At 38.9% G+C, this 15,558-nt stretch overlaps 2 protein-coding genes across 2 annotated transcripts in view; both read right to left on the bottom strand.

Annotated features, from left to right (window-relative positions):
• The window catches only part of LOC114880587 (neuropeptide SIFamide receptor), a 44,190-nt gene that overhangs the window by 9,931 nt on the left and 18,701 nt on the right, over positions 1–15,558 (bottom strand). The window contains exon 2 of the mRNA XM_029196745.2: positions 8,443–8,542. Coding sequence (XP_029052578.1) covers positions 8,443–8,542 — 100 coding nt within the window. The remainder of the gene's footprint in view (positions 1–8,442; positions 8,543–15,558) is intronic.
• LOC114880589 lies at positions 2,665–4,925 on the bottom strand. Its single transcript, XM_029196747.2, has 2 exons — positions 4,873–4,925; positions 2,665–3,339 (listed from the first exon to the last, which is right to left on the bottom strand). Exons 1-2 carry the CDS (start codon positions 4,882–4,884, stop codon positions 3,100–3,102), a joined length of 252 nt encoding a protein of 83 aa, XP_029052580.1. The 5' UTR covers positions 4,885–4,925; the 3' UTR covers positions 2,665–3,099.

Raw genomic sequence — 15,558 nt, 5'->3', positions numbered from 1 at the left:
AACGAGCCATGATTCGATAAGGTGTCGTTCATCAAGAATTTATTAAGCAACTATCCGCAGATCTGAACTGAATTTCACCCCGGAAATTCCACCCGTCCATGTGGGGAACTTTGCTTATCTGCAATCAATTGGGCAATCATTTTTATCCATTAATAGGTTAATTTAAAGAAAGTGGGTTGCAACATGGATTCTTTAGGTTTGAAGAGAGAAGTTCTGAGTAAGGTTTTCCTTAGATTTTCTTTAGGCTTTCCCTAGATTTGCTTTAGGCTGTCCACAGGTTTGCCTTAGGCTCTCTCTAGATTTACCTTAGGCTCTCATCAAATTTACTTTAGGCTTTTCCTAAATTTTCCCTAGGTTCCCTAAAGTTGCTTTAGGCTCTCCTGGATTCCTCCTGACTTCTTCCAAAATTAACAGCGAATACACCCTAAACCTTCTACCGCTTAACCGAAACCAATCCTGACCCTAACTCCAAAAAATATCCAATTATATCAATACCAACGTCTGAATAATTTTCTCATAACACTCGATCCGATTGCATTCCACTAAACGCCAAAAAATGTATAGCATGCCCCAAAAACAAGTCCCTGGGGACTTTTAATTCGTTCTGCAAAACAATTTCGTTTTAGAGAATCCATTGCACCGAGCTTGAAACGTTCCGAGACCATTAACGAGCGTGGTCCGTTGGTTCTGAACCGTTGCCGCGAAGGACCTCGCTTTTCCTCGACGTTGCTTTTAATCAGAAAGCTTCACAGTCGTGTCCTTCGATTAAACGAAGACCAGCATTGTCGCTGTCGAAGCTGAAGAGTCCTTCTATAAATCAACTTGCTACGATACCGATCTAACAGCGATTCACGTCGCTCGATACTTCCGCGCGTCCCTGCGGCAGTTTGCATATTTACCACACACAGAATCACCTAGACGCGATGATACATGGCGAGAATGATGTGAGAAAAAAATCGATCGATTCGCGGATACGAATTATCAGGAACGATCAAGGTTACAGAGTGGGAACGAACAATGAAGATGACACAGCTTCCGACACGTTCATATATAAAGAGTTCGATTTCTGTGGCGCTAACAGCAGTATCGATTCCACGTCCCTTCGTGTTTACGAACGGAAAAGCCGATAAAACGTTTAACATGTTCAAGCTGGCAAGTATATCTATCCGTATATCTGTACACGTTCACTTAGCCGCTTCTATCTGTCCACGTGAAAGTGTTAAAATGAAATTTTCCATTTGTTACGTTGGTAAATACGCTAGCTATCAAAAGTACTGGAACGCCTATCCGTAAGACGCAAAGTGACATTTTTGGAATAATTTTTAATATCGGTTTATGTATCGAATGAACTAAATACGCAGATAATAGCTCATTTGACATAACTAGCTCCATAAATCTTCTACCAACTAAGCATTATTAATTGAATAATCAGAGCAGCTACACAAGTCCTGTTAATATGCTTGTACTACTAATAGTCATGCATTGCACAATAGCAATTTGTAATGGGTACCTATAATCAGAAACTCTAAACAAGTTATTATTTCTATTCTAGAGCCAAAGGTGTATTAAAAATAAAATTATCAACTGAAAATATGCTCAACAATTTCAAATACTCTTTGAAGTACTAAAACTTCTAATATCAACTTGTCAATTAAGTGTAGAATATCTTATTTTTAATTTATATCTTTTTTAATGGCCAACAGATGATCATCTTAGCCGTGGCCATCTTGGCAATCTCAGCGGCACCAGCACCGATACCACCAGTGATCTCTCATCCTCTGGTCTACCCAGAGTCTTACGTGAAGGTGTTACCATTGCACCCAGCCACCTTGCCTCTGTCTTACCATCATGGATACAAATGGCTTCATCCCGGCTTTGTCTACCTCTACTAATAACAAACACCATAGAATATCTTTACACGCAATCCCTATACACGCACTGACCCGTATAAAAACCCGTTTTTTCTACCATTCTGAAATGCCTGTAAAATAAAGCATGCGGTAGCCGCAGTGACTGCAGTCAAATCGAACTTGTTCCAAACTGTTTACCAACTTATTTCTCCATCTTTTATGCTGGCTGTAAAAGCCGCGAGGCGGTTGGCAGCCAGCTTCGAGCACCGTCTGCCGTACGAATTTCTGTTTCAGTCTTCGGTTTCGATGGAGACGATAGAAATACATACTGGGGTCATACCGATAGCAAGGATACCGAGAACGTTTACTGGAAGGGTGAAATCCTTTCTGTAAAGATAGTTGGCCGTGGTCGTAAAAAGAAGTATATACTCGAAGGTTGGACTCGGCGATAAAGTACTAGGATCTAGCTGTTTCATTTATACAGTTATCTGCATATATTGACAGCACGCAGACTCGTTGGTGTCGGTTTGTCGCGTCCTCTTCGATATTCCCTTTCGTTCGTGGGGTGAATGCACGTCTCGAGATCGCAGACAAGTTAGGAAAGTTCGATCTGACCGCGTCGCCTAATCTCGATAACTCTTTCTTCACGATCGCTATTCCGTGTAACTGCTTTCCAGCTCGCTTCGACTCGATAGGGGCTCGAAGGAATAGGATTCGTGTTTACCCTGTACGACGAGAAGCAGTAAATTCTACATGTTCGTTTGTTTTTTTTTTTTTTTTTTTTAAATAAAATTTTATTAAAATTCCATATGACCAAAGGGGGAAGGGTCCTGGATGATGGTGCAATGATTGAGATGCGAATGTCCGAATTACATTGATGATCCTGGAAGCCGCGGATGCTCCGAAAGGAAAGATGCTAGCGGATACGATTCAGACGCTTGATCCTGGTCGTTGACGGGTCCTGGACGTATCCCGAATTTTCCCGCGCCCGGAATCCAATGTCCTCGATGATGATTGCCGAGAATGGAATCTATGCTTTTCATGGTATTTTTCGTTGTCCAGTTTTCTTCTTCCAGCTAGTCGTCTTTCCTATTGATTCTTTCGTCTTTTTAAAGAGGGGACGATCGTACGAGGAATCAAGGTGGGTAGAGAGGAAGGGAGGGAGGTGTATGTGTGTGTATGTGTATGTGTTTTTCTAGGGGGCTGTCTCGTCGTGACTTGGTGGTAGAAAGATAGTATCAGCTGTCATCTAATGCAAGCCATGAGAAAGAAGGGGCAATGGGGCGGCGGTGAGCACGGCTTTGGTGACGATGGGAGCGGTGCGAACGATTGGGGCGACGGGTTGAGCGATCACGTGGGCAGCAGCGAGAGCCGGGGCATGGCTGAGAACCACTGGAGCCGTGATCGGGCCAATTCCATGGTCACCGACGATGCCGGTGAGACCACCAGGAGCAGCAGTAGCGACAGCCAGAATGGCGGCGAGAACAGCCTGTGGGAAAAGTAGCACGTGCGATTCTTAGCTCAACCGTTCTATCCAACTCTAGCTTCCTTCTTATCTTCTTTTACAGCTAATCGTCGTACGTTTGTCTCTTTGTCGTTCTGTCGTTCAAAGGACAATGCGTTCGAAGAACGATCTCGCGAGATTCTCCCACGTTAATTCCTGCCCGATTAGCAGACTGGCGGATTTAATCGGTTTACCGGGGACTCGAGATACGTTGCTGGAGCTTCTTTGGTCATTTGAAAAGAACTGCTTTCCAAGAAGCTTTGAAAATTCTTGCTGTTTGTTTTTTATACACAGACGAAGTTAAGGGATGTTGCACGTTTGCATTAATAAGAGGATTCAGAAATTTCTGTAAATAGAACTGTGAGTGTGAAAATGAGCAAAGAATATCAAGCATCATTGATTCTAACAAAATGGTTATGCAATTTGATTATCTTTTTATCAAGATACACGGCATTGATCCAACAGAGAAAGCTATTCAAATGTCCATAGAAACTGATGCTAAAAACAGCGAACCGTATAATCGGAAACGTGTAGCAAGTGTCGCGAATGCAAAAGTGACCGGCACGCGACTCTGTCCGAACACGCGAGAGAGGTGTCTGCTTCGCAAAACTGCATTCCATTTTCTACGAGTGGCCAGTCGACCAGTTGGCTAACAATGTGCATGCTCCAATGATTTCGCTCGTTCGTATTTTTCTGACCAGATGGAAAATGGCTCGGTGTCCATTGAAGTGAACGTAAGGGTCCGTTCGTGAGCGCGAGCGTGCACGCGAGGCGGAAAGGTCACGGCGCGCGATACTTCTCGCTCGGGCCGCGAGAATCGACGTTATATCGATCGAAGAGCACAGTGAACGGGAAACGAAGGAATTTTCCTTGGTGTGGTATTAAAAGGTACCCGATCGTATGATTTATGCAGCTCTGTTCTAAACGCGTTTACACGAGGCCAATAGCTTTGCTCGACACGAATCGCTTCGATGATTCACATACAACGAATCTATATCGATGAAATACTAAAAGAACTACAGATTTCGAAAGATCGGAAACTTTATGGAAACAAAGAGACGCGTGAAAAATTAATTAATGCATCTGCATTTTTGTCTACTCTGAAGGCGTTTAAATTGAAAGTATATGGTATGCATAATGATCGTATATGCAGATACGATGTTAGCAACGAACATGTTAAACGAGTTTAATATTAAGGCGGCAGGAATAAAAATTATGCATCGATAATGAGGCATAAAGAACTAGATTAAGATCGAGTTTTCTAGAAGTTACAATTGCTCAATAATTTAGCGAGAAAAGTGGAAAAATAATTAAAAGTCGGATTGAGAAATTGAATTTAGCGAATGACCGTATATACTGTCTCCAGAGTTGGCTGTTCAAAGATTAATCGAATAAAAATTATTCAATTAATGCCAAACTCTGACTGTCCGTCTGTCCAGCGGATTGTCCGATAGAATATTGGTAGAGTCATAGTTAGAAATATCAAAGAATAGATAGCAGTAAGTGTTTTCTTCTTACCAACTTGAACATGTTGAGAGTGGGTTGTGGGTTGCTTGTTTACTTCACGAAAGTAAGAAAGCTTATGCTGAATGTATCAGCCGACGATCCTTTTATACAAAAGTGCATTTCAAAAAATCCCTGTAAATTTGATCACGTGGCCCGCCGTTCGACAGTCTGACGTTATATGTCGGCCGGTTGAGTCAGCCGATCTATGAACAGAGTGGGGTGCGGTTCACCCAATGCTCGTTCGTTATCGAGTCGAAACGACGTGTTGCTGACCAATCGCGTGCTTTCAACCCCTCGCGATCAGATCCGTGGAATTGGGTTAAGACACTTTATGTGGAAACAGTTCAATTGCCTGCATACGATACACGTTACCTGCTCTGGGTGTGGGTGATACGTACACAAACACACGCCCAGTCTGACCGGGGTAAGTACGCGATCCAAGTATGAAACCTAACGGGCAACGAGGCACGCGCTCTAAATGCAAACTCATTTCGTAAAAATGCAGCCAAGGTCTTCGTTGATCTCTTCTTGAGAAGACGCGATGATGTCTTTTCGGTAAAGACAAGGAAGATTCTGAGGATATCGTTTAAATAGAATTTGAAATCTTGCTGAGAGAACCGTACATGGACATCCTCTGGTTTGATTGTTCAAAGGATTCATTCTCTTCGTGACGGAACCAGGAAGAAACTGTGGAGAACGAGCCCTGGAACGCGACCACCGAAACCCGATGCCTTAACCGATCGATGTAACAGCCGGGGTGAAAATGCGGTTATAATCGGATTTCGCGTAACACTTGTAACCACCTGAAAGAAATGATTCAATGTAATTCGAGGAGAATAGTATTGGGTTTCTTTTGATCGTAATTGCTTAGTCGGTTGCTCACCGAGGGTGTTCTCAGAGATTTTTTATTTTGAAAAATCTGATTCTTCGTTTATTTTCAAAAAAGAACTGTAAGCAACATTGTATCATTAATTGAAATTTTTAGTTACAATGTACGAACAGTTACGAAATGACAAACAACGATAGCAATGGATATGCGATAGTATAAACTTAGGCGAAGAAAATCCTTGCATTTCTAAATGTGAAACTAAGAAACTGAGGGATAGTTACATGGGATTGCTTAATCAGCCGTGTGTCGATTTGAAAAAAAACAATCATTCACGGTCGCGTTTTAACCGCAAAATGACTTAATTCGAAACGTGACGTAAATTCTATTCGCCATAATGCGTAAAACTTGATACAAGGTCTAACGTGAGCTAAAGGAAAGTATTTCCCACTTGAATCTACTACTTCTGGTGAAACGCTTTGTGTTGAATGATCGATTAATAGGATACTAATGATAATCCAAGTTACTTTGATTCTTCAATTAGCAGAAATTGTTAATAATATCAGTTGAAATTATCAGCAATATTCGTTCTGTCGGTTCCTTAAAAAATCTATGAAACTTTCTCAAAGGCACTATTCCGAATGAACTTTATCCCTCTCGTGTGTCAAGCTTGTGTAATAACTTGTCTGAAACTTGTCTCTAGGGTGGATTCGTAGAAGGAAGCCGCAATGCTTTAGTGGATTTACGTCGGTCTATAGGTCAGCAACAACTTAGACTTCAAGGTGTTCGCAAACAGCTGAGAATAACCAGGAAGATGTATGTATTTTCGGAGGGGTGGTAGCTCGATGTAAAGGAAGAAGAAAGAGTAATGCATCTTAGGTCGGGGGTTGATCGGAAGGTAAGACAATTCCTAGTCACCAACAATTCCTTTCGCCAGGCAATTTCAGGGAGATCGATCGCTTCCGAGGGATTTCATAAAACTATTTCAGGCCACGACATCACCAGCCGGTCAATCTAACGTGAAATTGATAGGAAATCATTTATCGATCATATTCAGTCGCATCACGGTCTTCTTAGTGATTCTATACGTGCTGGCTTATGTAGATGCGACATATTTTGAATGGTTATCTGAAGCTTCTGTTATTCCTCGATTTATCTTCTTTCATATTAATATCTTATCTGAATTGTACATTTTTTAGTGATGAGAAATTGGGAGTTGATATGATTTTTAATAAATTTAGTACTGGGATATTTTTAACACAGCTATGGTATTATTACCGTGTTAGTTCTCGTAAGTAGTTCCTTATAGAAATAAATTTAATCACAAGATGGGGATATATTCCAGCAACGGTATTACGACTGCAGTGTTACACCATCAGGAAATAATTTTATTTTTAACAAACCTAATCTGTTATTCTAATAACACTATATGACATCATAGAAGAAGTTCCAAAAATTTGGAAATGGAGCCCTCTACATAGGATCTAGAAATCCACTACTGCCTGCATTTTATCAAAATAACTGACTCGGGAAAGCGGCAATAACACGAGCACTACCCTCGCAATATATCACCGTCGAAAGGTCTTGCGAAAAGAAAAAGTGAAACTCGCCCTGGTTATTGGCACCCGTTACGCATACATTATTTTTATTGCGACAAACAACAATTTCGAGAAACTTGACACGCTTCGATTCGTTTTACCTCCTTCGCGAAATTTTTTACCCACATTTTGAATTTTCAAAAGAACCATCGGTCAATATCTAGAATTCGTGAACCATAGCAAAGACCACAGAAAAAGAATTTCTTTTTGTTCATTTGCCATGCATGGGTCATGTATTTTGTAAGAAATTAAATGTAGAGACAACGAGCTACAAAAGAAGACTAAACTATTGTTCCATCGATGTTATTTTATCTAATTCTTCATTTTTCTAATTTTCTGCAGATAAAAGGTGCAGTTTTTATTATGCAAAAGGTGACGTTCTTATTATCATGTTAATAGGAACAATGTAAAAATGCAGAAACGAGCCGCATAACTGCGCGTAACGTGACTTGTAATTGTTACATTGGCGAGCACATCGTTATGTAGATCAGAAATAAATGTGTCAGGGAAGAATATGCGTTAATGACGTGTCGCAAACGGCTCTTTGATTTCACAAGACACGGTTTTATATTCATATTTTCTTTGCAGTTGTTTGTGCACCTCTCTATAACGAACTGTTTTGAACAATAAAAGTCAATAATTAAACCTTCTGTGATAAGTGCGACCGGAAAACTTTCGTTCACCGTTGAAACATCAAATGAAATATTACCAAATGTTTCATTGAATAATCTAAGCAATCAATTAGGGAATTTAAAATTTAAAGCCAGATAAGAACATTTTTCGTGACATTTCTAGAGAATGTTTATGTTTTGGATAAATTTCTTCTGATTTTGGCACGAACAACGAAGGGTTGAATAAAAGATGTTTATGATTTATTGTATTGAGGTAAGAGGGGTGCGAATAACAATCAGGACTGTTTACAGTATACTACAATTTACGTGTTTTGAGAAAATTACTTCGATTTAAAATATTTTTATCTTCATCTTTTTGTTATACTCAAAATCATTGATAATCGTATTGGATAATTACCTTGCCCCTGATAGTAAACAATAAAAATTAGAATGAAAGTGACAATTTGCTAGTTTTGACTCAGGAGTAATCGTCTACTGACATGTATTAATGTATTTTTCGAGAAAAGTTTAGTTCACATATACATACCTGTCCAAGGAAACCGCAACAAGGCTGTAGACAGAAGCCGCCACGGAAACGCCCTGTATATAAGCTACTGCTTTACACATAAACCATCCCAGGAACCATGCTGAAACACAAGTACACGATTAGTTGTTTGAAGTCAACTAACAATAGAAAACTGCTGCTTCCATTGCAAATTAATTATACTTTTTCATTTTTTGATTGCAGAAAAGTAGGCCTGATAAGAATGTAAAAGCAATTTTCTTTTTGTAAAATGCTTGCAATTATCTATGGAAAATTCTATGCGTTAATTAAGAATAACAAGTTGTCTCAAGAATTTTGAGTAGTAGTGTACGTTAGCGTTGATATACATATGCCGTTCAACTCCTATTATCTGAGAAAACTGGTTTTAAGGACGTCAATGCAAAGAAGCAGTTAAAACAGTTGCATAATAATGAACAGAACGGGCTATATAATACGGTGCAGAACAGTGACTGCACAGTCTTTTCGAAGCTTTCGTTGCTTACTGCTCGTTTCATTATACCCGCTTGAAAAGAGACGACTTTCACAAAGAAATCTAATTAAAAATTTGATTGTCACCCGTACAGTTCCGCAAGACTGATTAACAATCATTTCTATGGTTTTGTATTTCATACCTCCATAATAACTTACGTGTCTCTCGTTAATCACTTGATTTCTGAAACGTGAATATAATTGAAAAATCATTTTAAAATTTCGAATAAGATTCGAATAAGAAATACTTCAAATTTAAGATAATATCTATGTACAATAATTACATTTATCTATTATAATTCCGATGTTTCATTATTATAGAAGTATCATTATATGTAATAGAGTAATGTTCTAAACTTGAAGTTAATTGGTGAATTTTACGGTCTACCTATTCCATCGGTATTTCATTTTTTATTTAAAATCATTCGATTCAGTGTTATTTTATTTAGAGAAGACTGATACGTTCAAAGTAGCAGAAGATTAAATTGACCCGGTTAATAATAAAAATTATTATTAAATTATTATTTTATCAAATAATAAAAATTAATTAATAACCAGTAATTTCCCGAAGTCTTGTTTCATTGGTATACGAATACTTTCCGCACCCACTGTATAAAAAACAGGTTTCCCGTACATTTCCCTGGTCGTAGGAAACCGTTCGAGTCCTTTCAGCCGATTGTGTGGCCTTTAGCACCAACCGGTACCGAAAGTATTGTGCACAAAGTGAAGGGTACGCACGAGGCCACATACAGAAAGGAACTTCCGGTGGGCCGTAGATCAAGCGTTGCACGTTAGAATTATTTAGTCCGCCCAATACTTAAAAAAGCGAAACTCGCTGTCCAAACTGATAAGCGATCAGCCTAAAAATCCACTTTATAATTGGGATAAATATTAGAAACACGTCTGATAAGATAATTTTTTTTTTAGAGTAGGATATTTTCTGAAAGTTGGGTTTATTTTATATACCATGCAAATTTTATACTAATTTCTTGAATTTTTGTAAATACCACGGTTCTTACTCAGAATCGATTTCATGAACTATGTGCTCATGTGAAGCATCTAACCTATACTTCATGAATTCTGAATTTATCGCATTAATTCTGAACCTAAAACGATGGAAAAGAATTTTCATTTATTTACGAAATCCCGATATCGACAGATTCGAATGCACATCGAAGACGTTGTCGCGGATATTCATTCAGTATGGGCGAACATATCAATCCGCGGCGAAGGGATCGAATAAAAACGAAGTCTATCTCGCCGAAAAACTTTCCGTGCAATCCATCGAAATTCGGGGCTTGCTTGCAATCAACCGTGTTTCCAGAACGTGACGTCCCCAAACTTTTCCATTGAATAAATCTACTGCTTGTATGCTCATAAATGATAGCAGACCGGACATAGCGTGGCTAGTTTCGACAGCTTCGAAGGACATTGTTTTCCTCGTATTCATGAATGTATGTATATCCATTTCGAAGAAACTGAAATGGTGAACCATACGTAATTATCAAAACGAGCAGTGATGCAAATCCTTTTTTGACAGCCTGAAACATTAACTCTGTCGTATGTCATTCGCATTTTACATTTTTCTTTCAGTTACCCCCCAATTTATCGACGTCAAATTGAGAACCGTGTATTCGATAAGGGGTATAATTTACAGCCGGCTAATTTGCTTGTTCACGCGTAAAAATAGCTGCCGTTGATTTTTCCACATTCCTTGGACGATTAACGCGAGATAATATCGGTCATTAACGTTAAATACCGTGGTTAAAAGCGTACAGAACCGAGCACGTCAGTTTTCGAGAGATACAATCACATAGTGGTTGTTACGACACGCGTCTTAATCTTTCCACAGCACCGTTCGTTTTGTATGGAATTGCCTAACAATTTCGAAAGATTTTAAGAGATAATCAATATTTGTAATAAGTGTAATTTTACATTGTGAAGTTTAAAAGTGAAAATTATAACGTGTCAAGTTCATGGAATAACAATTGAAAATGTTACTTCGAAGATTAATTTTAAGTAAAAGTAATCCAGCGATATTGGGAAATGCTGTTCCAATGACATTCGCAATTTTTAATCAACCAACTGCACGTTTCGAGTTCGAACATACATGGGATTCTGATTACAATGCTAAGCGGATAATGCTACCTATACATTATCGCATTCCCTCTGCCCTTCGTTTTCAGTTCACGCCCTCCAAAATCTCCAATTATACGAGCTACCAATCAGGCGGAAAATCAGAACGATTAGAACGTTAACCTTCATCGAAACAGCGGGACCAATCGTTGACAAATCATTTACAATTTGTCAACTCAATTTCCAACCCTTACACAATCTACCTTCTAGAAAACGAATGAAACTTTCCCTTCTTTCTTTATAAAATTGCATTATTCTACCTTTCGAATTATCACTGGAACGCCTTGTATTTATTCAAATTTTAATACAGCCACTACTGAAAAAGCAAAGTTTCGCTCACCGACAAATGTCAAAATTTTCCGATCACCGACCATGTTTCCACGTTTCGCCCATTTTACTTTCACCGTCTACGCTCCGTTGACGGCAATCAAGTAAAGCGTTCACGCACCGCGAATAAAGGAAAACGCCGGGAATGACTCGTGAACCGTTCGAATTGCTTTAATTGCGAGCCTGTTACCAGATAATTGAGACAAATCGTTGTCGAACTTTATGATCGAAGCGAACGGCTGTCAATTTCCACGGGGAACTTAATGGTCGAGTTTCGAGGAGCTGCAGGCTAGTTCTTGATCGTAATTACAGAGGACCTTTAGGGAGTTTTCGTGTCAACCTTGACCATTTAGCGAAGTTGCTTGAGAGGTCTCGTTAGCTGGCTGCAAAGTGTTCGATCAATTCTAATTGTAACGTTTAAGCATCCTGTTTCTATTTATCTTTCTCGATGCAACTCTCTGTTACGAGATGCTTCAGGGAAATTGATTGTCGTCCTGGATCATTTTACCTGGCCTTAGTTATATAAATGTGCGTTGTTCTACAAGCAGTTATGTAACAGGCATTCAGGGAAAATATGCGGAACAGAGTCGGTTACAGTGATATGTGATACGCGTATGGAGATTTTAGTGCTCCTTGCGAAAGTCAGTCGGATTTGAATCGTAAACGACAGTCGGCTGTAAAGTTAAGTGGATGACGGTGAAGTTGATCGATACGGTTTTATCGTGGCTAACATTCGCGTGCGTTAATATTGAAGAGTGCAGTAATTAACGAATATCACTGAAATAATTGCTTGTGTCATTCTGGAATCATTAAACCGAGAAATATTCATAACATGTATCTGGTCATCTGAGATGGATTTTAAGTGCAATCATTATCGAGCAAACATTTAACAACAGAAACTGCTAGCAACAAATTATTTTAATTAAACATTTCTTTTTCAATGGCATCGGAATTTGTTCTCCGAGTGTTGGTTTCTAAGCAAATCAAATTTTATTGGTAAACGCCGGCTGCTTTCGTAACGTTTCGAATTAATTACAGAGGAAACTCAGTCGATTCTCTGATACGATCAATCGAGTTCAAACCAAACGTTGATTATCGAAATTGTATAAATTCTTTGCCGCTGTAATTATGCACAAATGAAAACGTGCAATCACGTTGATACGTATTTCGTTCCCACTGTCACGATTATTGATTGCAAATTACCCCTTTCTGGATTACTGATTGGATTAAACGCTGTTAATTGCTTTCACTTTATTGTACGATTTTAAATGGATTTAGGATAATGCCACCTACGTTTCAAGGTATCTCGTTTGAATATTCATTTTATTCTTTGACACTGTTTCAAGGACGAAGAATAAAAGAAATTCTCGGTCGTAAAGGACAATATTGTGGCACAGATGAATCGTCTACTTTGTATACGGTGACAAGATTTCAAGCTTGATTAATCTCGACAAAAATTTCTAATAAAGTGAAAGAAAATGTTGTATAGAAGTGCAACATTCATCTAGTTGCGTCAAGGTTGTATCCTTTTTCTTGACAAGAAAACCTCTTTCCATAGCGAAAGTTATTACAGCACTGAATTGATCTTCAGAGTGCAAGAGTGTAAAATGATAGATAGTGCTAATTATAAGACTTAAACAACTCAATCAATATCAAATTATAAACACATTAGGAATATCCAGCACAAAAACAGCTTTCCAAGTGAACTCGCGCGTGGGCTAAAGTGAAATCGACCCAGCTAGTCGACTAACAAACAAAAGAGGTTTAAGCTAAATCATGTTTCGTTTTATTCATTTTTTTTTTTTTTTTACCATGTATTCTATTTCAATCCTTTCGTTTCTGGATTAAGAAAACCCTCTGCGTTTTATGAAAAAAAGGACGGCGGAAATAATTTGCAAAGAATTTTCTGGAAATCGATTTTGATAAGGTTTTGAACAAACGATTAAATAACGAATCGAATGATTTTTTAGCGAGAATGTACATTCACGACTTGACCCGGCAACGATTGAAGTGTCCCTCGAGAGGACAGGAAAATGAACGCGCAGTCGTCGTTTCTCGCTGTTAAATTGAAATTCAAACTCGCCGCCAGTTTGAACCCTTCAGAAGTCCCGGTCAAGTAGCTTTCAATCTCTGCGAGAAAGAAAAAGTGCTTTCGTCGAGGATCGTTCCATTTGATTTCGACCTTTTCATTTCTTTTTGATTTTCGATGGACTGATAAATCGTCGTCTTTCGCCGAGTTTCAAAATGTCTAAAACCCTTGCGAATTCAGTTGACATATTTCTGAATCCACTTTGTCGCTTGTAACAAGCTAACGATTCGATGAAAAATCTCTCTGAATCAATCAATCGTTCTATTTAGAGTGAAAAACTATTTCAATCAGAAGCAGAGTAGTAAGAAATTCCATAAGAAAATGCTTCTTCGAATGAACATTTCTATCGATCCAAGCATCCCGCATGAATCTGTGCCTCGTAATCGGGCTACAAACGACACGAACGTTCGCGGTATACGAAACCTCATGAATTTGCTTCGCTGAAATCCTCTAACCGGTTCCGTTTTATCGGTCGAAGGGTTGGGAAAGGAGCAGAGACAGCCCAGGGAAGGAAAATAAAGGCAAATCTGTGTTCAGCCTCGCGTGACTGCCAAGAGTTTTCGTTTCGTGGGGAAAGGGAGGCGTGTATGAAACGCTGTTTCTATGCACACGATATTATCGTGTTCGTTCGAAAGTTCAACGTCTATACGAGTCGTTCGTTTTCTCGCGAAACACGTGGCTAGCCTTTGAGTTTGCCTTTTTCGTATTTTAATGAGTTACGACTTTTTTGGGGGAGAAAACGACAATTTTCCAGAAGAAAATCTTAGTTACAACAATGGAAACCGTAATAAATTGGTCCATAATAATGGACCACTGATAATCCAGCTGGTAGAGAACGTGTTGGAAGCAGCAAACTGCGAAGAATGAAAATCCTGTTGACAATTTCTGTTTGCATGCCGCGCGAATTATTTACGTGCCTCTTTTCCTCGCAAAGGCGACCAACTCTGCAGAACACTCTGTCGAAGGAATTACGTCCTCGACATTGAAAATACTAGTCGAGAGTAACGTAAGCACCAAAGCTTGGTCGTAATCAGTCGAGTGGCTACAAAAATTGAGAAAACCGTTTACCCGATCAGTCGGCGCAGCCATTGATTTTCGTCTAGACGAAAATCCAATGAAATATTGCGTTATGACATTAGACAACCACGAAATTCGTGAACGTACTATCCAGAAAATATACCGAAAAGCGGATTCGTGTGAATGAATGAATTCTATGATCATCACAGCAAGTGGTGTGCTTAAAAGACACCTTTGAAGATTGATTGTTAATTTCTTCGTTGATTCGATAGCTTGGAATAATTTACAAAATTTTATTTCATCTCGAATGGAAGTTTGAAATGTTTATTACTCAATTTCAATATACACGACCATTTTCGCTCTGCCAGTTAAATCAGATGATCGTGTGCTGAATTGTATAAAAAAATACTTTAATTGGCATCGATGTGTGATGCGGAAACAATTTGCAGGCAAATCACCGTCGTCGCTATTATTCCAATTAATTACTGTATCGGATTCTGTCGCTGAAGAGTCAACTGCGGCAACAACGATGATCATCGAGCACGATGGAAACGAACGGGTTTAAAATTATTATCGATGGACCGTGAACGAGATTAACGGTGGAAAGTGTCGGCCTTGAACGAGATACAGTACGGCTGCATTTGCAGATATACAACTGAAGGAGGGAATCGTTAGCGATACGAAATGGCGAGATTCTCGAATCTCGCGAATTTACGATATATGGAGCATTTTATCGAATCGAATGCAACGATTACGAAATCCTAGAATCATTTACGAAAAGTGTATAAACGATATGGAGAGACGACAGACAATAGCAGAATTATTATCTTGTCTTGCGCTTCCGGCAAGATATTTTACTGCTCGTATAAAAATCACGTACCGTTTAAACGAACCAGATTTCTGATTTATTGCTTCTTATTATTACAGCAGAACAGATATTTTGATTGTTAGTAACCATCAATTTTGATTTTTAATATTTATACAAATGTTTCAAGGAAGAAATGAAAAAGAATAAACGTCACAAGAATCCAAATGAGGTATAAAAACAACGCCACTTATGA

The sequence above is a fragment of the Osmia bicornis genome, chromosome 9, assembly GCF_907164935.1.
Source record: "Osmia bicornis bicornis chromosome 9, iOsmBic2.1, whole genome shotgun sequence".
Classification (NCBI taxonomy): domain Eukaryota; kingdom Metazoa; phylum Arthropoda; class Insecta; order Hymenoptera; family Megachilidae; genus Osmia; species Osmia bicornis.
This window is presented reverse-complemented; position numbering and strand designations above follow the sequence as displayed.